General features: G+C 37.2%; 1 protein-coding gene across 3 annotated transcripts in view; it reads right to left on the bottom strand.

Annotated features, from left to right (window-relative positions):
* PRRC1 (proline rich coiled-coil 1) overlaps window positions 1-24,239 on the bottom strand; it is a 51,383-nt gene that overhangs the window by 24,922 nt on the left and 2,222 nt on the right. Inside the window, exons 2-7 of one of the 3 annotated variants that reach the window (XR_014838740.1) lie at window positions 21,287-21,412; window positions 19,918-20,310; window positions 17,057-17,217; window positions 14,088-14,190; window positions 11,505-11,668; window positions 4,074-4,727 (exon numbers count right to left, since the gene is read on the bottom strand). Coding sequence is in view for 2 of the 3 variants with exons in the window: in XM_021084706.2 (XP_020940365.1) it covers window positions 4,624-4,727; window positions 11,505-11,668; window positions 14,088-14,190; window positions 17,057-17,217; window positions 19,918-20,310; window positions 21,287-21,392 (1,031 nt within the window). In the remaining variant the exon portion in view is untranslated. The remainder of the gene's footprint in view (window positions 1-4,073; window positions 4,728-11,504; window positions 11,669-14,087; window positions 14,191-17,056; window positions 17,218-19,917; window positions 20,311-21,286; window positions 21,413-24,239) is intronic. The other 2 variants (XM_021084706.2, XM_085014476.1) reach the window with 2 other exon arrangements.

The following is a 24,239-nucleotide window of genomic DNA, read 5'->3' as shown; positions in this document are numbered from 1 at the left end:
TAGCCTTCACAGCTCTTTGGTCTGTCCCTCAAACTATTTGATTTCCTATCCAACAATGTCAGCCAAGGTGAAATAATCACTGGCCCCAAGACACACCTTTTAACCATCTTAAAACTTTTCCTCCACACAGAATGAAGGAATGCCCTACCGATTCTTTCCCACATATTTTACCTCCTCTTCAACATTCCCTTCAAGTCCCAATCATGCATGGACCTTATCTGACATTTTCTTCACATCACGTTACTTTCACTGAAAACATAACACTTCCCATTGGTGAAAATTTACACACTAATACAATCATTTAAAACTATTCATCTGTATGTATTTTTCTCTCAGCTGGCATGGAAGTCCCTCAAATTTGGGGTACATTTTTTGCATGGAGTATATGTTTGGTAGCTACCAAGTACTAAGCAGTGTCATACAATAATAAAAACGACAAAACTACAACGTAAATAGAAAGAAGGTAGGTTGCAACAGGTGGGAAGTTATTTCAATATAAATCAATTCAGCATATTAAAAAACTCTCCAATTAAAAAAGCTATCTACTTAAAGAACAATTCCTCAAAAACAATGATGAATTACACTGCTGGAGGTTTTTCTCGAACTAAATAGATGAGACGCAGTGCTCAATAGGACTCAGAGCTGGTGGACTGCCGCCAAGCCCTCTTGCTGGCAATACCTCCCATTACCCTGAACAAATTTGTAAATAATTGTGTCTGTTACTGGAGGCCAATATCCAAGCCACTGTATCAGTGAGGTGATTACTAACATAATCTTAGGATGCAGGTATTACACTGTCCATTTTGTAACTGAAAAGGAGAAACAAGAGTAGAAATGGGAGCTGACCTATCCAGGTCACATAGCTAGTTAGATGATACAGCTAGACCAGAACATAATTTCTGGTTCATTATTTTCTCTCTGGTTCTAAAACAGGATACATTTTTTACTATATATGCAGTGTGAGCAATTATATTTTGCTCCCAAGAGAAACATAATAAACCTCTAAGTGATAGTTATATACTGGACAACCTAGAAGAAGTACATAAATTCCTATAAACATATATCTCCTAAAAGAAAACAAAGGGAATAAGCTCCATGACAGCAGCTGTGGCAACCATTTTTTGGATTTCACAACAAAAGCAAAGGAAACAAAATCAAAAACAAGTGGGACTTAACATCAAACTGAAAGCTTCAGCACTGCAATGTAAACCATCAACAAAATGAAAAGGCAACCTACCAAACGGCAGAAGCATATATATATATATCTGATAAGGGGTTAATATCCAAAACATATAAGAACTGATACAATTCATTAGCAAAACTAAACAATCCAGTAAAAAAATAGGCCAAGATCTAAATAGCCTCCTTTTCCAAAGAAGATATACAGGTAACTAACAGGTACACAACATCACTAATCCTCCTGGGAAATGCACATCAAAACCATAATTAGATAATACCTCACACTGTTAGAATGTTTATTATAAAAAAAAAATAAGAAACAAGTGTTGGCAAAGATGTGGAGAAAAGGAACTCTTGTGTACTGTTGGAGGGAATGTAACTTTGTACAGCCACAATGAAAAACAGTATAAGAGTTCCACAAATTGAACTACCACATGATCCAGAAATTTCACTTCTGAATATTCATCCTAAGGAAATGAAAACACTTACTCAAAAATGTATAAGCATCCCCATGTTCACTGCAACATTATTTCCAACAGCCAAGACATAGAAGCAACCTATATTTGTTCAGGATTAAAAAAATGACCACAGCCTATATAATACTCAACAGAGAAAACCTGAAAGCCTTCCTGCTAAAATCTGGAACAAGACAAGGATGCCCACTTTCATCACTTTTATTCAACATAGTATTGGAAGTCCTAGCCACAGCACTCAGACAAACAAAAGAAATAAAATGTATTCAAATCCATAAAGAGGGGACATAAAACTATCGCTACATGCAGATGACATGATACAGAAAGAAAAACCCAAAGGACTCCATGCAAACACTACTTGAACTGATCAATGAATTCAGCAATGTAGCAGGATACAAGATTAACATTCAGAAATTGGTTGCACTTCTCTTTACTAACAAGAAATATTAGAAAAGGAACATAAAAAAAATACCTTTTAAAATCACACCCCCAAAAATAAAATACCTAGGAATAAACCTGACCAAGGAGGTGAAAGACTTATATGCTGAGAACTAGAAAACATTAATCAAAGCAATTAAAGAGGATGCAAAGAAATGGAAAGAAATTCCACGTTCCTGGATTGGAAGAATTTAACATCCTTAAAATGGCCTACTACCCAAAGTAATCTACAGATTCATTGCAATCCCTATCAAATTACCCAAGACATTTTTCACAGAACTAGAACAAACAATCCAAAATTTATATGGAACCCATAAAAGACCCAAAATTGCCAAAGCAATCCTGACGACCAAAAAACCAAGCAGGAAACAACTCTCTCAGACTTCAGACAGTATTACAAAGCTATAGTAATCAACATGTATGGTACTGATAGAAAAATAGACGTAGAGACCAATGGAACAGAATAGAGAGCCCAGGAGTTCCTGATGTGGCTGAGGGGTAATGAACCCAAATAGTATCAATGAGGACACAGGTTCAATCCCAGGCCTTTCTCAATGGCCTAAGGATCTGGCATTGCCATGAACTGTGGGATAGGCTGCAGACATGACTCAGATCTGGCATTGCTGTGGCTGTGGCACAGGCCAGCAGCTGCGGCTCCAATTAGATCCCTTGCCTGGGAACTTACATATGCCACAGGGACAACCCTAAAAAGACAAAAAAATGGAAAAACAAAAATAGCCGAGAAATAAACCCAGACACCTAGAGTCAATATTTCACCAAGGAGGCAAGACTATAAGATGGGAAAAAGATAATCTCTTCAACAGGTGGTGCTGGGAAAACTGGACAGCTGCATGTAAATCAATGAAACTAAAACATGCACAAAAATAAATTCAAAATGACTTAAAGATTTAATTAAACATAAAACATGACACTACAAAACTTCTGGAAGAGAACATAGGCAAAACATTATCTGACATAAACCATACAAATGTTTTCTTAGGTCAGTTTCCCAAGGCAATAGAAATAAAAATGAAAGTAAATCAATGGGACCTTATCAAAATTATAAGCTTTTGCATAGCAAAGGAAACCGTAAGAAAAACAAAAAGACAACCTACAGAATGGGAGAAAATAGTTGCAAATGATGCAACTGACAAGGGCTTAACTGCCAAAATATATAAACCACCACAAAAAACACAAACAATCCAATTTAAAAAAAGGGAGAAAACCTAGATAGATATTTTGCACATGAAAAAAGGCTCAATGTCACTAATTATTAAGAGAAATGCAAATCAAAACTACAATGAGGTACCACTTCACACTGGTCAGAATGGTCGTTATGAATAAGTCTATAAATAAACACTGGAGAGGATGTGGAGAAATGGGAGTACCTTCCTACACTGTTGGTGGGAATGTAAATTGGTACAATCACTACAGAAAACAGAATGGAGGTTTCTCAAAAAACTAAATACAGAACTATCATATGATCTAGCAATCCCACTCTTAGGTATATATCCAGAAAAAAAATTATAATTCTAAAAGATTCATGCATCTGTATGTTCACAGCAGCATTATTCACAATAGCCGAGACATGGAAACAACCTAAATGTCCTTGACACATGAATGATTAAGAAGATGTAGTATATAAACACAAAGGAATACTACTCAGCTATAAAAAAAGAACAAAACAATGCCATGCATGCAACTGGAGATTCTCATACTAAGTGAAGTAAGTCAGAAATAAAGATAAATATCATATGATATCACTGATATATAGAATCTAACATATGGCACAAATGAACCTTTCTACAAAACAGAAAGACTCACAGACACAGAGAACAGACTTGTGGTTGTCAAGGGGGAGGGGAGAGGGAGTGGGTTGAACTGGGAGTTTGGGTTTAGTACATGCAAACTATTACATTTAGAATGGATAAGCAACGAGGTCCCACTGTATAGCACAGGGAACTATATCCAGTCTCCTGGAACAGAATATGATGAACGATAATAAGAGAAAAAGAATATATGTATGTATGTATGACTGGGTCACTTTTCTGCACAGCAGAAATTGGCACAACATACATATATATATACCACACATACACATGTTTATGTATACATACATACATATACACACAATGGAATATTATTCCATTAAAAGGAAGGAAAACCTTGCCACTTTCAACAACATGGATAGACCCTGAGGGCATTATGCTAGGTGAAGTCAGTCAGACCGAAGAAGGTAAGTGCTGTATGATCTTACATGTGGGAGGAAAAAACATACTCTTAGGTACAAAAAACAGCTTAGTGGTTACAGAGGCAAGGCTGGGAAAGTGGGTAAAATAGAGGAAGAGAATTAAAAGGCACAAACTTGCAGTTATGAGTCAGCCAGGAGGATATAATGTATAGCATGGTGACAGTACTTTTGGTATACTTGAAAATTGCTAAGAGAATAGATCTTGTCTTGAAAGGTCTCTTTATAAGAAAAAAAATTAAAAATGTATACCTATTATAACTTTAAAAAAAAAAATCCTCTTACTTGTCAGGAAGCAACTCTGCAATGAAGTTTTCTACTGACACGGCAGTCTGTTTGTCATGGATCACTCCAGTTCGACGCAAACTATCTATCCGTTCCTGGGCGCCCTGAAGAGCAAAAGTGTTATGTTAGAAACCATTTCAAATTATTTAGTATTAAATATACTAAGTAATTATATAAGTAACACTTACATACATTTATACACAAACACATATATTCATTGTAAACATTCCAACAATGTAGTAATATAGAGTAAAAAGTGAAAAACTCCAAATGTATTCCCCTCTGTATTAACAGTTTGCAGTACATCTTCCAAATTATTCCTATATGCATTATTATTTTGGTTACTATTGTGAAATGGTAATTTTTATAGTACATGTTCTTGTTAGTTATTACTAATATAAGGAAACTACATGCTTTTTAATGTCCATCTGGCAAGATTCATCTTACTGAATAAAAACCTTTCATCAGTCCTAGTAGTTTTTCAGTTGATTCTCTCTTGAGTATTGTAGGTAGGCGATAGTATCAATAGTAAATATGATTTTTCCTCTTTATTCTCATTCCTTTCATATGTATAGCCTTAAAGTATGCACCCAAGTGACAATTTTTTTTAACTGCAAATGTATACATTAAACCAAAGCTTATTCAGGAAAATTATTACCATTTATGAAACAAAACTGAGGGGCTGAAAACACTACATAGATAACTCAAAATCATGAATTAAATATATATCTTATAGTAGAAAAGTGAAAGCTGGATTAATGAGGACATGGTTGCTATTCACTACTTTTATCTAAATCATTTCATAAAAGTGATCATGAATGATATGAAGAGAATGAGTTCAAAAAGCAAGATAAAACTATTTCTGAAAAAAACTAGCCATGGATAATAAACCTATTTTTATCATGGACAGGAGAGCTAGGTAGCGAATGAGATTTAGGGGTCAGTTCTTCTTCAAATGAAAATTAAGAAAGCCAGGATACTTCTAGAAACACTTGAATTTATTTCAGAGATAAGTGAAATAAGGAAAAGTGACAACTGTGTGAGAACACATAAACTAAGATATCAGCTTATATATGAAAGATGAAAAAAGATACGATTTAAACTACAGTAAAATCAGGACTATACTTTTGCTTACGCTGGTATCTCTAGTATCTAGATAAAATAATGCCCTCTTATCTAATAGGCACTCAGTAAGAACTAACAACATGAAAAACTGAAGAAAGGGGGGAAAAAAAGGGCTTCTGAAAGACTGTATAGAATCCAAATAGTGTAAGTATGCTAAGAATCCAAATAGTGTAAGTATGGCATCACCAAATTTAATACTGAATCAGGAGAACAATGATGAATTTGAAAGAAAATGCAACAGATAAGATGAACTTAATTCCCTGTGTTGGAGAATGTAAAACTGCCTATTGCATTCTTCCCAAGAGGCAGTTAACAGCTACATTTTTAATATAGAGAAGTAATCCCCAACTCCTTAAAGCTTTCCCCAGTTACAAGAAACTATCCATAGATTTTTATCCTTCCAGGAAACAGAAGTTTGTTCATTTTTTACTATCCTATAGCAAAGGGCTACTTCAAAGGGTTCACAAAATATTTAATTGAAATTAATTAGCACCTCTAAAAGGACAAGGAGGTAGACAAGTTGAATTCTTGTTTTTATTTATAAAATCCAGAAGAGAAAATGAAGAGGGTTTAAATCAACCTCTCCTCCTCTCACTACAACATTAACTAAATGTGGCATCTTTTGGTGTCAAAAAATACAGACACTTTAATATTAGTCCTTACCAATTTTGTTTGTTTGTTTTTTGCTTTTTAGGGCTGCACCTGTGGCATATGGAGGTTCCCAGGCTAGGAGTCCAACAAGAGCTGCAGCTGCCAGCCTACACCACAGCCATAGCAATGCCAGATCTAAGCAGTGTCTGTGACCTACACCACAGCTCATGACAAAACTGGATCCTTAACCCACTGAGGCGAGGCCAGGGATCAAACCACAACCTCATGGTTGCTAGTCGGATTCATTTCTGGCTGCACCATGATGGGTACTCCCCTACCAATGTTTTGAGAAGGGGATTTTAATTTTATTTTTCAGCAGTGTAGGGGATCAAAAAGTAGTTTAGAGACCATAGCAAGGTAATTATCTCAGAATTGAGGCATGATACAGAAGGGCCTGAGAGCTTAAACTAAGCAATTTGGTTCATATAATCAAAATTCCATGCTTCATAAATTCCTGCAGATATTAAATATATTTTTGTTGAATATAAGCTATAAAACAATGGTCATAAATATAATTGGCTTTTCAGTAAAATTAACATTTGCCATTGGAAAAGTTTCAAAAACTTCCTAACTTTAATTATGGATGATTTAATTCCTTGAACAAGTTCATGTTTAAAGGAAAAGTTAAGTTTAGTTCAAAAAAGTCATTCACTTCAAGTAAAATGTGATGGGGAGAAAAAAAATCTGGGTTGAAATTTTAATATTCTAGAATTCTACATCATTTTTCTTCTCATTAGCTCCCTCTACTGTTTCAAAAAAAAAAGCCAGGAGTTACCGCATGTTGCAGCAGAAACAAATCCGACTAGCAAACCAAGAGGTTGAGGGTTCGATCCCTGGCCTTGCTCAGTGGGTTAAGGGAGCTGTGGTGAAGGTTGTAGATGCAGCTTGGACCTGGTGTTGCTGGGGCTATGGTATAGGCTGGCAGCTGCAGCTCCAATTAGACCCCTAGCCTGGGAACCACCATATGCCACAGGTGTGGCCCTAATGACAAAACAAAACAAAAAAAAGCCCAGTTGAAAAAAATTAAAGATTCCAATTATATATATATATACACACACACACACACACACATATATAAAATATATGGCAATTTCAATGAAATTTTAAGCTTGTGTTAATAATTGTGGAAAAGAAACCCATGTCTAAATTTGAAGGGCAAAAATCAATATCAAAACAAATCTGTTGAATACTAACAAAATCACAACATCAGTTGAACTATTAATAATATCCATAAAATAAGGTTTTTCCTGGAGAAAAAAAAAAATCAGCATTTCAATTCTGGTATCTACTTATTTTAAATATCTTCTGTATAATGAAATGATATTTAACAAAATATTTAAGATTCATGTTTTTAAAACCATGAAATTCTGAGTTATATTCAAAAATCATGTAGTGACCTATCATCAGAAATTATTAATGACCTATCAGTGGACCACTCTACATGGTCCTTTTTCAGTTTTTGAGAAGAAACTGAAACCACACAACTTGCAAGATTTTACCAAGTCCATTATGTCATGTGCATTCATTATTTTGAATTGTCTCCTCAAAGGACATTCAGGGAGTTCCCCTCGTGGCTCAGTAGTTAACGAATCAGACTAGGTTGCAGGTTCAATTCCTGGCCTCGTACAGTGGGTTAAGGATTCGGCATTGCCGTGAGCTGTGGTGTAGGTTGCAGACACGGCTCGGATCTCCTATGGCTGTGGCTGTGGTGTAGGCTGGCAGCTGCAGCTCAGATTAGACCCTAGCCTGGGAACCTCCATATGCCATGGGTGCAGCCCTAGAAAGGACAAAAAAATAAAAAGACAAAGGACACTCGGGAGGATTTTATGTTCTGGGGCAATGTGCCACGTTACGATTTATGGGTGAGACGTATGTCTTTATTTTCTAAAGGGAGAAGATAGAGCTTACGAAGAGAAGATTAGAAAGGAGATGGCATGTTGCCTCCATTATAAGCAGAAAATTGTATTCAAGCATGAGGTCAAGCAGAAAATTTTGGGAAAATAAATATGGAAGCTGATGAAGAAGAAGAAGAAGAAGAGTTCCTTAAAACTAACCAGGTCTATCTACTTCATCCTTGCAAAATCTTTGCATGTCACCAGAGGCACTTACACACCCGTCTGGTGATATGCAAAGATTTGGTTGTAAAGCAGCGATCAAGGTAAGTAAGCCACAGGTGGGTGGCTATCGAGTTCTGTTAAGAGAAAAATCTCTATTTTCATAAGGCTGACAGGTGTCTAAACCAAAATTCCAGACAGAACCCAGAGTGATGAAAATGTCTTCTGTATTAGACTGCTTACCTGAGGAAATTATTGATTTTAAAAGTTTATCCTAGCATTTTGAATTTTGTTATCTAGAGCTGTATACCAAGATATCTCGGTAAGACTGCTAGATACTCATTTTAAAGAACACAACGCACCATTCTAAGCATTCAGATCTGTAAACAAAGATCCCTGCGCTTGAAGATCCTAATTTTAGTGGGAAAAAAGGTATTAAAAAATAAAAGAGTAATAGAAAGGTAATATCCAATCTCTTAGGAAAGACTCTGATAGAATATAAGAAAAGGAATGCGTATATATCTATGACTGGGTCACTTTCCTGTACAGGAGAAATTGGCAAAACATTGTAAATCAACTATAATTTTTTTAAAAAGGGGAAAATGGCAGAAGGGAAAAAAAAAAAAAGAAGGTGTTGAGTGCTATGGGAAAGAAAAAAGGAGAGCTAGAGGGATCAGGGTACCACCACAAGCTCTTCTTGTAGCTTCACCCGGGGAGGTAGCAATGGTGACAGTGACAAGCAGATGCGGGATATATTTTGAAGGTACAGAGAATAAGAGTTCTTGATGAACTGAACATGGGTAATGAGAGAAGTGAAGGATGACTCCAAGGTTTTTCACCTGAGAAAGTCGAGGGACACAGCTGTCATCAACTGAGATGGAGAAAGCTGGGGGGGGGGGACAGGTTGGAGGGGAAGAAAAGCAGCTGAGTACAAGACATTTTGGAGACGTTCAGGTAAAAGTGTCAGAAAGGCAACTTTTATGTAAATCTAGTTTAGGAGGTGTCTTTGCTGGAGACAAAACCCTGAAATTGTCAGCTCACAGATGGTCTTTTAATATTGAAGCTATGGGACGGGATGAGATTACCAAGAGAGTCAATGTCGAGGAAGGGAAGGAGACCATCAGGAGGGTGGGGGGAAGGAGCCTGCAAAAGAAGCACAGACAAGTGAGCAAGTAGTGAGGCAGGGAAAAAACCAAAAGTGTGGCACCCCTAAAGGCAAGTGTAAAAGGCAATACAGAGGCGCCTCAAAGCCAGAGGAAGGTCAAACAAGATGGAGAACATGAGTGACCTCGAGAGCATTCTCGTGGAGTGGTGTGGGGGAGAGCCTGATTGGGGTGGATTTAAAAAAATATGAAGAGGAGTTCCCGACGTGGCTCAGTGGTTAACGAATCCGACTAGGAACCATGAGGTTGCAGCTTCGATCTCAGGCCTTGCTCAGTAGGGTAAGGATTCGGCGTTGCCGTGAGCTGTGGTGCAGGTTGCAGATGCGGCTCTGATCCCGCGTTGCTGTGGCTCTGGTGTAGGCCGGTGGCTACAGCTCCGATTAGACCCCTAGCCTGGGAACCTCCATATGCCACAGGAGTGGCCCTAGAAAAGACCAAAAAAAAAAAAAAAAAAAAAAAAAAAAAATGAAGAGAAAAATTAGAGATGAAAATGTGGGTAATTCTGGAAGAGTTTTGCTGCAAAAAAAAAAAAAAAAGCAAAACACTAAGGTGGGAAGTGAATTAAAAAAATTGTTAAGGTTTTCTTTGGTTTATTTGTTCTTTAAGGTGGGAGCAGTGCTTCATTGGTTCTTGCATGATGATATACTGATGGTAAAAAATGTTCTAGAGAGAGGACAGAATTGGAACTTGAGCATGCAGCAGGCTGAGGGGACTAGGTCTAGTATACTGATAACGGGATTGATTTTATTAGATATGACATATTTTTTAATGCTAACAGGCCAGAAAAAGTGTATGATGTTTAAGTGTTAGCATGAATGTGAAATTATTTGAAATTTCCCTTCAAAGTAAGTCATTCTGTCCTCTATTAAGTAGGGATTATATGTATGTATAGACTCAATCACAAGGTCCTCTTCCTTCACTATGGAAATGTCTTCCATGTGATAAGTGGTTTATCATAGGAAATAAAGATTTAATAGGTCTCTATACTCTGGTGAGAACTTGGCAAACCCTGATTGTATACAGAGATTGTGCCTGTAACATGCCATGCAGGCAGGTCTTTAAGGCAAGGTAATTAAAAAGACAGGAAAGGGAAGACTCAAAAGAAAGTTAAGCTAAGAAAAGCTTTTTGGATGAGTGCTGAGTCCCCTCACCAACTACAAGGGAAAAGGGTGCCAGGTAGATTTAGAATCTGCTTGCTAGGGAACCCCATCACTATTCTGAAAACTTCCAAATATATGAGAATGCCATAAACCATGGAGAAATACATTAAGAGTAAAGTATTATTAATAGAGTAATAAAAAGCTTACCTAAGGGATATGATAATTTCAGTAATGAATTTAAATTTTTTTTTTTTTTTTTTAACTTTTGTCAGGTCACACCCGCAGTATACAGAGGTTCTCAGTCTAGGGGTCGAATCAGAGCTGTAGGTGCCAGCCTGCACCACAGCCACAGCAATGCAGGCTCTAAGCCACATCTGCAACTGACACCACAGCTCATGGCAACACTGGATCCTTAACCCACTGAGCAAGGCCAGGGGTCGAACCCACGTCCTCATGGATACTAGTCAGGGTTGTTAACCACTGAGCCACGATGGGAACTCCGGATTTAAATATCAACACTGTGTAAAGAAGATCTCTTTCAGGACTAACTACTCTCCCTTGCTGTGTGGTTTCTCCCCTCCTCCGATAATCAAAACCACTTTTAGGTTTCTTTAAATTAAAACTCCACCGTACCTTCTTAACAGCACAAAGATGTCTAATGAAAAACCATATCAATATTTAGTATGTAAAAACCCATAAGCTCCATTCAGACCAGAGGATTATCATCAAAACTGTGAAAAAAAGAACTTCTGGTTACTATATCCTGAAGAAGATGTTCTACTACTCACTTTTAATCCAGCTGCATAGCCCACTGGTTGCGGGGCAATATTGGACTGTCCAGCTTCCCCTATAACTACAGCCAGGCCAAAGACCTCCTGGAAGGCATCTCGGATGGCAGCAACTTTTACTTCTTTATTTGAAGTCACTACAATATCCAGTTCACCTCCAGATTCTAGAAAGACCAGTAGAAAATTTTAATTCTAAATTAACGAGATTCTCATAATTACTACGATACACAAACATCATGTTACGTACTTACTACCAACCTTGCAAAATGACATAAGCTATAGATTAACTTTTTTTACTGGCTGAGGAAATTGAAGCTGAAAAGGTCTCACCCAGGGTAACATAGCTACTACAATGCTGTCAGGGCTCAAACCAAAGTCTGTACCTTTTCACTACACCACCTGATGCAAGCAGACACATTTCACCCTGTCATCTAACAGCATCTTATTCTAAGATTTCCCAAGAAAGCTGCTTGTACTGTGAAACACTTGCCCTAGAAACAATGCTATGCTTTTTCCCTAATAACTACCTTCCGGAACAAGTGAAAAGAGTTTCCAAATATTTGGGCTTTTTATCATGGATTTATTTCCTGATTGACATAATGTTCCATTAATCCCATTTTTACTGGAATTTCTTAAATTATCAAAACCTAAAAGTGATAGGAAAGAAGAGGAAGAATATATATATATTTCCCCCGCTTACGTGGGACATACCTCTTGACCCTAGCTAGTACTGCTCCATTAAGGTTTAGCTAAAAGGCTTTTCAGCTTTTTTGTGATGCTTCATGTCATCTTTAATGGATTATAAAGAACAACTAATCAAAAGAAGGTAGAAAGTTAAACTGTGTTAAAATCCATTTCTAATAGTTCCTGTGCTTTCTGGATACATTTGAAATTGGTGATTTCTAAAATGTTCACATAAAAATATTATAAGTTACAGAGTTCCTGTCGTGGCTCAGTGGCAAAGAATCTGACTAGTATCCATGAGGACGCAGGTTTGATCCCTGGCCTCACTCAGTGGGTGAAGGATCTGGCGTTGCCGTGAGCTGTGATGTATGGCGTTGCTGTGGCTGTGGCAAAGGCCAGTGGCTATAGCTCCAATTTGACCCCTAGCCTGGGAACCTGCATAGGCCACAGATGCGGCCCTAGAAAGACAAAAAAAAAAAAAAAAAGATCATATAATCTTGCTTTTGCTACCTGTCAATAAGCTTTTTCACACTCAGTCTTATCACCTTTTATAGCTAACTGATTAAGATTACATAAGTTATGGTATTTACTAATAACAGAAATTTCATTTTGTATCTTTCTCTCCTCATTGGTTTTTTTCTTTACCTTATGTCATGCAGAGTACTAGCCTGAGAAAAGTGTTGGGTTTGAGTCCTGACTTTATCATTTACTAGCTTTGTTACCTTGGGGAAGTCACTGAGTTATTTTTCTTGTTTTGTCACAGAAAAATTCCTGCCACCTTGCAGGGCTTGCTCTAAGGATAAAATAAGGTAACTGCCATCATAACACAGTACTCCCATTAAAACAGCAGGAGCTCCAAAAATACTAAGTCCCTTCTTTTCTTTGTTAAAAATAAGGGCTTGTGAAGAGAATATATATACAACATTAACTATGTCAAACTTGATTATTTTTAACATAAGAAATCAATACATACGGTAGGGTGCAATGACTAAATATTCTGGAAGTTACAAACTGAAAGAACAATTCAGCTAAGTTAATCCTTCGATTCAATTTTCTACTTTGAAAGGAAGCAAAGAGGCTAAGTGTTAGCTCCACCAAGTTGTATGACCTATAATAATAATAGATCTCTCTGAACACAGGTTCCTCATCTAAAACCTAAATACCTGCCTTGCAGACCTCTTACACTGGCAGATCAAGCATTTAATAAATGGTACTTGTCATTAGGTCTTGTCCTCTGACATCTGCTATACAGGAAACTACTAACGGACTCAAGATTTGTGACAGCTATTAACTTCTTACTGCTCCTGGAAATCTCTGTTCAGATACCTGGTATATAATTTCGAACAGTAAATTGTTATCTTCAACAGAATTACTAACTGGCCACTAATTCTGCTAAGCAATTATTTTACTTACTGGATATGTACTTTAAAAATTAGGAAATCATCCTCCAGCTGACTGTCAAAGGTGGTTAAAATAGCTTTCCCAACAAATCTAGTAATTAGATATTATTAGTAAATAGATTCTATGCATAGACACATTTAATTAAAATTGGAGAAATGTCAAAACCAAGTGTAAACAAAAGCAACACTTCAAATGTCAACAGTGAATAAAGAAAAATTCATATGAAGCAACACTAAACATATCTACAATTAAAATCAGTAAGTATACTAATAATTCATATCGTTTTTACTCCTCCAAAGTTCATTCTGTGAAGATTTTAAGATTTATTTAATAGTGACTAAGAAAAACATAAAGTTAAAAGCACCAAAACTAAGACTATCAATGTAAGAATGGAGGACAATTTCCACTAATTAAAGACCTTGGGATTACACTTAGTAGCGGACACGTACACATACTTCAAAACTGTCTGGCAGAGGCTGCTCTATCGTAAGTACATACTGATATACGGAGCCATGCCAGGGTCCAGCGTTGTAATCATGCTTTCTACCGAATGCTTCGTTTTATCAAGCACAGATTTCACCATAGGGTTCCCAGCCACACCCTGCATAGAACAAAATTAACATATAAATATTCATTCTACGCAAAGAACATCATGATTACCTGATGGTGAAAGTAGTTTCTAATGCACTGCAAACCAATACTTTTGAAAAACATAAGAAAGGTAAGGTTATGGCAATGTCAAATTGCTATGAAGTTTCAAAATCAGAGTAACTCATGTCTCTTCTCATCCCAAAACTTGTCCATCAAACCCCCAAATAAAGATTATAATCACATGTCTCCAAAGACCCGTATTTTGTGCGCTAATAAAAAAATAAAAATCGTAAGGACACTTCTCATCTTTATTCCCCAGGACAGTTACCTGTTACTTTAATATATAATACTCTGCTACATTCTACTCAGGTTTCTTCTTTTCTTTTTTCCTATTTCCTCTTTGTTTTGTTCTGCAATTCTCCCTTTTAATAAAGCCAGACATGTTGCTCAGAATTCTTAAAACCACACTAATAGACCAAAGGAACCAGATCTGAACATTTTCTTCTTTCTCTGTTTCTCCCACTTCATAGTCAGGGAGGAAGCAGTGCCTCCAGAGATGACAGCCATTGAACCGGCCATGATTCCACCTGCTCCAACCTACTGTTAAACTAGGGTGATTCAGAAAAATCAGGAGTTCATAACCCTGATATTTAAGACCATCAACCCATCTGATGCTGAATATTAGAAGAGTTATTTACAAAACCTGTAGAGCTGAATTGGGTATTACAACTGCTAGTGATTGACTAACACATGCTCTTAACATGGAAAGGAAGTGATATTCCCTATATAAAGGAAACCTTTAAGGAGTTCTTGCTGTGGCACAATGTCATAGCGTATCTGCAGCACCAGGATGCAGGTTCAATCCTCAGCCCAGCATAGTGGGTTAAAGGATTCAGCTTTGCTGTAGCTGCAGCGTAGGTTGCAACTGTGGCTCAGATCTGATCCCTGGTCCAGGAACTCCATATGCCACGGAGCAGCCAAAAAAGGAAAAAAGAAAAACCTTTAAAGAGCACATAGCAATATAAAGAAACAAGCTTAGAAAAATGCCATCTTTCTAAAACATGAAGCTCAAATGCTGTAAATCAGTTAACCACCCACCAATTTAAAAATACGTTTAATATATAATCGCAGACAAACCTTCTGCAAAATACTGAGGGGAACTTAACGAAGTGATTCCAAAATTCATTAAGAAAAATAAATGGAAAAGACAAGAAAAATTCTAAAGAAAAATCAGCAAACTTGCACAACCAAATGCCGACCTATCTTTATGAGTGCAGACTCAGAACTGACCTTTCTATCTTACCCATCAACGAAAACTTATCCCCACTTCAGCACAGAGTAAGCGTTCAATAAATATTAGCATAATAAATAGAGTTACAATAATTAAAATAGTCTAGCACTGGTGCAAGGACAGGCAGGGCAGTGGAATAAAATACAGAGCCCAGAAACTGACATTAGCACACAACTGGGTAACTAAGATAAAGGTGACCTATCAAATCACTGGGTATGATTTTGGAAAAGTTGATTATGTTGTTAGAAAAAAATTAAAGTTTGATTTTCACCTCACATAATAAGTAAGTATCAGCTACATCGAATTGGTAAGCATAAAAAATGGAACCATAAGAAAATTAGAAGAAATCATTAAAAAACAATTTTCCTATAATGTAGTAGGAAAATATAATTTTTATCATTCATAAAAACTGAAAAGAAAAAAAAAGTTGATAGAAATGTCTCCTGAAAATTTAGAAGCTTTTGTGTCAAAAAAAAAGCATAATAAAATTGAAATCTAAGGTAAAAGTGGAGAAAACTGCAACACATGACAGCCTATAATAAAATACTCTTATAAAGAGCTCTTATGAATTCACTGAAAACAAAAACATCCAGTTCAAAACTGGGCAAAGAACATGAATGCAGAATTCTCAAAAGTAAAGTACAAATGGCCAAAATCACACACAAAAAAAGTTCAAATTCAGTAACAAAGAAATGCCAATTTAAACAAAGTATTTTTTTGTCTATCAAACTAGAAAATACAGTATTTCAATTAATAAAAGATGCTGTGACAGTGTATTCTGGTAAAACCTTTCTGGAGAGCAATGTTAAGTAATTTTTAAAATGTTCACTTTGACATTTATCAGGAAATCAACTCTGATAAGACAGAGATGCACACAAAAATCTGCATATGAATGTTCATCATAATTTTATTGAAAATGCCAGTAAGATTAGTGAAATAAAACATGGGAAATAAATGGAATGACTTGTAAAGTAGCCACAAGGAAAAAAATTTCTGAAGACTATTTTACAGCTGGAAAGACATTCATGATAGATGCTAGGTAAAGAGATACAAAAGACACAAAACAGTGCCTAAATGTCACTACTCCAATTTGTTTTTTATTAGAAAAGAGGTACCTCTACAAAGACATACATATTCAAAGATTGAGAGAAACTGAAGAAAAAGTGTCATGAGAATAAAAAGGTGATTTACTTTTTCCTTATATCATTTTTTATTTTTTATTTTTATTTTTATTTTTTTATTATTATTTTTTTGTCTTTTTGCTATTTCTTGGGCCGCTCCCGCAGTATATGGAGGTTCCCAGGCTAGGGGTCCAATCAGAGCTGTAGCCACCAGCCTACGCCAGAGCCACAGCCACGCGGGATCCAAGCCGCGTCTGCAACCTACACCACAGCTCACGGCAACGCCGGATCCTTAACCCACTGAGCAAGGGCAGGGATCGAACCCGCAACCTCATGGTTCCTAGTCGGATTCGTTAACCACTGCGTCACAACAGGAACTCCTTTTATTTTCAAAATTCTAATGAATATCTCTTAGTCTTATAATTAAAAAATTAAGCACAGTTTTTAAAGTAAATATCCCTTACCTTAATAAAACCCCAGAGGCCACCAGCAGATGCTTCATCCTGACCTCTACCAATTCTGGGATCTTCTTGTTCCTCTGGAAAAGTAATGGCTGATGTGGTTCCAGCTCCCTGTGCCAGAGATGTTAAACCAGCTTGCTGAGTAATGGGAGCTGGCAAAATACCTAGTTAATGGCAAAAATTTTAATATATGTAATTTATTCCATAAACTATTCCCTATAAAAAGAAGAAACAACATGTGAGATGACTGGTTCAAAATGTAACCATATACTCAGGCATTCCAACATTGGGTATGAGCTCAAATCACCACCTAAACTTTTATGAAATATAAACTACACCAAGCTCCCAAAGAGAAAATTTCCCTTTTCATAGGAAAAGTGGACTTTCTCTCTCTCTCTCTCTATACACACACACACATACATACACACGCACACACGCACACACGCACACACACACACACACACACACATAATACTTCATGTTTGCCCTGTGAAGCATTTGGATGTGGATAGCTATAGCTTGAACTTTTTTAATGCATAAAAATAACTGATGTGAGCTCTCATGTCCAACACAAAAAAGCATGTAAAAATTAGTAAACATAACTATATGCCTATTTTTAACTCAAAAAACAAAATTCACACACATACATGGGTGTTAATAGTCTGCAAAAAATTTTACTAAGAAGGTAAGTCAAGTTAGATAATAAAAAGCGCAACAAAGTTGTTTCCTTTCCTAAAATGAGAAACAGCAGGCAGAATATGACAGAATGAAGTTTTTGTTTTGTTTTGTTTTGTTTTTTTGTCTTTTTTTTTTTTTTTGTCTGTTGTTGTTGCTATTTCTTGGGCCGCTCCCGCGGCATATGGAGGTTCCCAGGCTAGGGGTCCAATCGGAGCTGTAGCCACCGGCCTACGCCAGAGCCACAGCAACGCGGGATCCGAGCCGCGTCTGCAACCTACACCACAGCTCACGGCAACGCCGGATCGTTAACCCACTGAGCAAGGGCAGGGACCGAACCCGCAACTTCATGGTTCCTAGTCGGATTCGTTAACCACTGCGCCACGACGGGAACTCCAGAATGAAGTTTTGACACTGGTTTCCAACAACCATTCCAGGGAAGCCAAAAAGTAGATGTAATTGATGCAGAAAAGAAAATAGTTCAATACCACCAATTTATGACACACTTCCTTGGTTTTGCACTTCTACCTGGTTAAATGAAACTGCTCCCTGGATCATTCAGTCCTGATAATTTTTTAAGGAAAGCTTTTAAAAAAACCTCTCAGAGTTCACATTGGTGTTTCTCTATAAATGCACAAAATGTTAGGGCGAAATTGCAATTTTGGAATTTTGTCTGACATTCCACATACTAATCATGTACTAAGTTTTATATCACCTAAAAATTATAATTAAGTAATATCAGTTTTATTTTAATAATTTAAGTAAGAATAGGAAGCTTTAGTGGTCAAGGAAAAGAGAATAAAATATTCACGCAGAGTAACTGGAACCATTATACACTGCTGGTGAAAAAGTTAATGGCGCAGCTGCTTTAGAAAATAGTTTGGCAATTGTTCAAAAGTTAGCAATTCTGATGTGCACCCCAATATTCATGGCAGAACTATTTATAATAGCCAAGACATGGATATATATATACATCTGAATATATATGTATCTGAATATATACATATCTTGAATTCTGTTATAATACATATGTGTGTACACATATACACAGAAACACATATATACTCATACACATATATAAAACAGAAATATTACTCAGCCATAGAAAAAAATGAAATAATGCTATTTCCAGTAACATGAATGGAGCTAGAGATTATAAATCAGAGAAAGACAAATATCATTATGATATTACTTATTTGTGGAATCCTAAAAAAGAATGATACAAATGAACTTAATTGCAATCAGAAATAGATTCACAGACATAGAAAATAAACTTACATTACCCAAGGGGAAAGGGTAGAGGAGGAATAAATTAGGAATCTGAGATAACATATACACACTACTACATATAAGATAAATAGCAAAGATCTGTATAGCACAGGGGACTATGTTCAACATCTTGTAATAACCTATAATGGAAAATAATCTGAATATATATAAATATATATATACACACACATACATCACATACACAGAAACACAAATATACACACACATATATATGTGTAACTCAGTCACTTTGCTGTACACCAGAAACTAACATAACAATGGAAATCAACTGTACTTCAATAAAAAATGTCTTCAATTCTGTGCCTGGATATACACCCAAGAAAAATGAAAACATACCCACATAAAAACCTGTACACAAATGGTCATAAGCAGTACTGAGAATTGCCAAAAAGTGGTGAAAACAACCCAACAGTTTATCAATTGATGAAATGAATAAACAAAATGTGATATATCTATACAATGGAATATTATTCAGTCTTAAAAAGGAAGGAAATTCTGGCACATGCTACAAGATGGGTGGGTCTTGAAAATATCATAAGAAGTAAAAGAAGTCAGCCACAGAAGATAATACAGAGTAGAAGATTCCATTTAAATTAAGTGTCCAAAAGAAGCAAATTCACAAAGACAGAAAGTAGATCAGTGGTTCTTAGGGCCATGAGGATTGGGAGAATAGGCAGTGACTGCTAATAGATACGGGATTTTCTGGAGGTGATTCAAAGGTTCCAACGCTGACTGTGGTGATGGCCACACAATCCAGAAAATACAGTAACAACCACTGAACGGCACACTTAAAAGGAGTGAACTGTATTCTATGTAAATTATAGCTCAACAAAGCTGTTTAAGAAAACCAAACATTAGCTATAGACACTTATTTCCAAGTATCATGAAGAGAGAATTACCTGTCACCGGAGGCGCAGAAAACGAGGGCATCAGGGGTGTCTGGGGAGCTCTTCCTGCGTGTCCCCTTGTGATGTCGTAGGCTGACCCGACTGAGAATCCTGATGTGGGAGGACCCGCAGAGGGTGCGGGTGAGGGAGCATTTGGGGCAGATGTCGAAGGTGGGAAGTGGGACAAAGGAGGACTACTGAAGGCAGCAGCAGTTGGTGGAGAAACAGGAGGCGGGACAGAGGTACCAAGGGGAGGAACTGAAGGCACCGGAGAAGGAGGCACGAAGGGTGGCAAGGGGACTGCGGGCCGCACGGAAGGAAGGGACGGCTGAGGGGTGGAGAAGGCGTGTGGCGGCAGGGGCTGCACAGAGGACACGTTTGGAGAGGAGAAAGAACTGGTTGCAGCTAGAAAAAAAAGGGGACGAGGACACATAATTAGAAATGCTTTTCACCTGGCTTTCGAAGTCTCTCAGCATCCTCGCAACATTTTTAAATTTAACAGACCATACATTAAGACTTATTTTAAAATGTGTAGTTTAAAATATACAAGTATTATTGACTGCAAATGACTTTCAACCCTCATCAATAACTAAGTTGCGGTACTTCGACCTCTGTGTTTTTATTTGTTCGTTGTTGATGCTTTTAATAAAATAAAGCTGTTTTTCATCCCTGATGATACGAATATAAAAACCTCACAAATGAGGGCTCAAAAACTGTGGTCAGAATGCTAATCACCAGAAGTCAGAGAACACTGGCCAAAGCTAACAAATGCTTTTTAGGATATTTCTGTCATAATACAGATGGTTTATAATCAATACGAATATAAAGAACAAAAATTTAGCTGAAGCAAAACATACATGTTTTGCGTCTTTGAGTTTAAATAAAAAATAAAACACAAGCAACTCTATCAGCACAATTTTTCCCAATAGCATTTTTTGGGGGTCTCTTTGTGACATTTTGGTAACTTTATCAATATTTCAAACTTTTTCACTATTGTTGTATTTGTCATGGTGATTTGTGATTAGTGATCTTTGATGCTACTAATGCAAAAAGAGCACAACTCAGTGAAGGCACAGAGGATGGTCAGTGTTTTTTGGCAATGCTTTAGCGAAGTATTTAAGGTAGGTACATTGTTTTTTAGACAATCTGTTGCACACTTAATAAACTACAGCATAGTGTAAACATAATTTTTATAAGCACTGGGAAACCAAAAAATTCATGTGACTCGCTTTATTGTGACACTCACTTAACTGCAGTGGTCTGGAACCGAACCCAGAGATCTCCGAGGTATGGCTGCATGCTCTTCTAAACTGACTCTGAGAAAAGGTAACAGCATCTTGGCCATCCTCAGAGCACACTGATGCTAGACAACTGCACTTACCTAGCGGAGATGGGGAGGGAGACGGTGCGGCAGCTGCAACCAGCCCTGTGGAACTGGGTGGAGGCGTCCCAGGTGGTGTTGTCTCTATTCCACTCTCTTCCATCATTTTTGTGCAATGACTGTAAACTGTAAAAATATGAAAATGTAATATATATTATGTGTAATATGAATATATAGTAGTAAGAAGTATATTTTAAAAGCTGGTATAGAGAATAATTTGTAAAAATAATCAACAGATGTTTGCCTTTACTACTTATAATGCCACTTATTTTCAGATGAAGGGTCTGTCAAAATTTCTAGGAAAACAATCTGTGAGAATAATGTGCAAACAATCTAATACATTTTCATACACATACTTTATAAGTGGGAAATAATTTTATATTAACTATGTAATTACCCAAAGTATATCCAACAGTAAATTGCCAATTTAAATTCTGTCACATAAATGCATGTTACATCTATATCTAGAGTCTAGGGAGTTCCCGTCGTGGTGCAATGGAAACAATCTAACTAGGAACCATGAGGTTGCGGGTTCGATCGCTGGCCTCACTCAGTGGGTTAAGGATCCAGCATTGCCATGAGCTGTGGTGTAGGTCGCACACACGGCTCAGATGGTATTGCTATGGCTCTGGCATAGGCCAGCAGCTACAGCTTCATTTAGACCCCTGGCCTGGGAACCTCCATATGCTGCAAGTGTGGCCCTAAAAAAAAAAAAAAAGACAAAAATAAAATAAATAAATAAATAGATTCCAGTCACTATTACTTTTAAAAATATAAATTCGAAGTATTTTTTGAAACACTTTCTCTCTCCTTACTAAGCAATTTAAGTGGACCACTCCTGTTAACATTAAAAAAATGTTTTTAATGTGCTCAATTTCCAGGTTTCCCTAGTTTGCATTTTAAAACATACCCAGTAATGGCTAAATGATATGTCTCAGGTTTTAAAAAGTTACCTTCAGCAAAAATGCCACTATATAGCATTTCATCCCAACAGACGAAAATGGATTAAAAAATATAGGAAAACATCCTTAAAAAATACAAATTTTCGAGCTTGCTTCAAGTATAAAATTAAAACTTCTAAATACGACAAATCTGTTTTTGAAGTTTTTACTCATTTAACAAATATTCAGTAAAGGTCAACCACTTGCCAAGCACTGTGCTGGTGACTCTGGAAACACAGTGTAAGCAAAAACAAACAAGGTATTTACAGTCCAGCTCAGGAGACAATCAAATCATCACACCAGTGTCGTGAACCGTAGCCTGAATGCTGTGTTCCGAAGATAAGAGTTGCGTTAGAGAGGAATATGATTTCGACTTGAGGTCACAAAAGGGCTCCCTAAGTAAGTCACACATAAGCCGAGATCTGACCAACGATGAGAATTTAATTAGGCAGGGGACAGGAAGTAAGGAGGGCCTATGCCAAAAAGAGCCCTGTACAGGAGACACACTCAAGCCAATTCATGTGGCAAAGAGCAGAGAGGAATAATGATGGATAAAGTCCAGACTGTATTGAGATTTATAAACCAAGTTAAAAAGTCGGGGGTTTTAAGAACAGAAAGTAGTCACCATGGGGCATTCAAACTGGGGATGACGTATTTGTCTTTTAATTACTATTATTATTATTATTACTGTTTTTTTAGGGCCACACCCGCAGCATAGGGAGGTTCCCAGGCTAGGGATCAAATTAGAGCTGTGGCCACCGGCCTACACCACAGCCACAGCCACGCCATACCCTTAACCCACTAAGCGAGGCCAGGGATCCAACCTGTGTCCTCATGGATACTAGTCAGAGTCATTTCTGCTGAGCCACCACAGGAACTCCCATTTGTCTTTTAATTATTTTTGAAGAAATTTTTAGATTCACAAGAAGATGTCAAAATAGAGCAGAGTTCATGAGTACCCTAAATGCAGCTTCTTCCCATGACAGCATCCTAGATAACTAGAGCACAATGATCAAACCCAGGAAATTAACATGGGTACAATACTAGTTACTAAACTGGAGACCTTATTTGGATTTCACCTGTTTTTACATTCACGTGCGCTTGTAGTTCTATGAAGTTGCATCATATGTCCTGGCGCTTGCCACCACCGCCACAATCAGGATACAGAACCGCCCCATCACCCCAAAGGAACTCCTTCCTACATGCTACTCCTCTTGTCACAGCCTCCCAACAACCACAAGCCCTGGCGACCAACTCTTCTCTACCATTTTCTCATTCAATGAACATTATGTACATAGAATCATACAGTATATAACCTTTTGAGACTTGCTTTTTTCACTCAACAGAATGCTCTTGAGATCTGTCTAAGTTGTTGGATATATCAATGATTAGTTTTTTATTGCTGAACAGTATCCCATTTTATGAATGAACCATATTTTTTTTCCATTTATTTGCTGAAGGACATTTAGGTTGATTCTAGCTTTTGGAAATTCTTATTTGTGTTTTGAAAAGATTCTTTTGACCACAGATTGGGCCATAGGGCAGTCAGAGTAGACACAGAGAGATCATTAAGAAGGTATAGAAGTGGTTCAAATATCCTAGTGACTCTCAAGTGGTGGGTGGAAGAGGGTGATTCTTCGCCCCAGGAGTCATTTGGCCATGTGTGGAGATATTCTGGGTTGTCAGAATATCAAATATGTAAGTAATATTTGGGGTAGTACTTACATCTAGTAGGTAAAGGCTGGCAATACTGCTAAAAATCCTACAATGCACAGGACATTTCCCCCCCCCCCATAAGAAAGAATTATCCAGCCCCAAATACCAACTATGTCAAGGGTGAAAAACTTTGGCCTAAACTGAGGTGATGACAGTGGAAATGGAGAAGAGTGGAAAGACTCAAGAAATGTTTGGGTGGTAAGACTGAGTGATAACTGGATATGTGGTCCAGGAGTGGGAGAGACATAACCCACACACCTGGACAGATGGTGGTGCCATTCAGTAAGACAGGCAAC

Source organism: Sus scrofa, chromosome 2 (genome assembly GCF_054392235.1).
Source record: "Sus scrofa isolate SSC_HxYL_T2T_F1_AM1 chromosome 2, Sscrofa_HxYL_maternal_Yorkshire_Landrace_v2.0, whole genome shotgun sequence".
NCBI lineage: Eukaryota > Metazoa > Chordata > Mammalia > Artiodactyla > Suidae > Sus > Sus scrofa.
The sequence above is the reverse complement of the archived record's forward strand: the minus strand, read 5'-3'. Positions and strand labels throughout refer to the sequence as shown.